Source organism: Condylura cristata, unplaced genomic scaffold, assembly GCF_000260355.1.
Source record: "Condylura cristata isolate star-nosed mole 26May11 unplaced genomic scaffold, ConCri1.0 scaffold00006, whole genome shotgun sequence".
Lineage (NCBI taxonomy): Eukaryota > Metazoa > Chordata > Mammalia > Eulipotyphla > Talpidae > Condylura > Condylura cristata.
In genome coordinates this window covers 356,806-357,190 of record NW_004567107.1, presented here as the reverse complement: position 1 = coordinate 357,190, position 385 = coordinate 356,806, and the positions used below count along the sequence as shown (strand labels likewise).

The 385-nt window shown below is 68.1% G+C and overlaps 1 protein-coding gene across 1 annotated transcript in view; it reads right to left on the bottom strand.

Annotated features, from left to right (window-relative positions):
- Nucleotides 1-385, bottom strand: part of ABCA2 (ATP-binding cassette, sub-family A (ABC1), member 2) — a gene marked incomplete at its 5' end in the record, with an annotated part of 16,279 nt that overhangs the window by 4,671 nt on the left and 11,223 nt on the right. Inside the window, 2 exons of the mRNA XM_012721160.1 lie at nt 29-246; nt 320-380. Coding sequence (XP_012576614.1) covers nt 29-246; nt 320-380 — 279 coding nt within the window. The remainder of the gene's footprint in view (nt 1-28; nt 247-319; nt 381-385) is intronic.

Genomic DNA, 385 nt, shown 5'->3' with positions numbered 1-385 from the left:
GCCACCCCGACCCCAACAGCCACCTAGCAGGGCGGGGAGGGCAGGGCCTGGCGGCGAGGGCCGGGGCCCACCATGTCCCACACGTAGTTGGCCAGCCAGTAGATGACAGGGTTGCAGCCGCTGACAAACTGCAGGTGCTTGGCCTTGGTGGCCTTCTCAGCCACCAGGAACACCACGAAGCTGGCCGGCACGAAGGACATGGCCACGATGATGAAGATGGCGATGACGACGTCCGTGCCCTGCAGCCTGGGGGCGGCAGTCCTCAGCCCCGGCCGCCAGCCGCACCCCGCCCGCCGCACCGACCCCCGCGCTCACGTACAGGTAATCCAGGGAGAGGCTGGCGCTGGTCTTGTTCATGGGGTGGTTGGTGACGGTGATGCCTGTG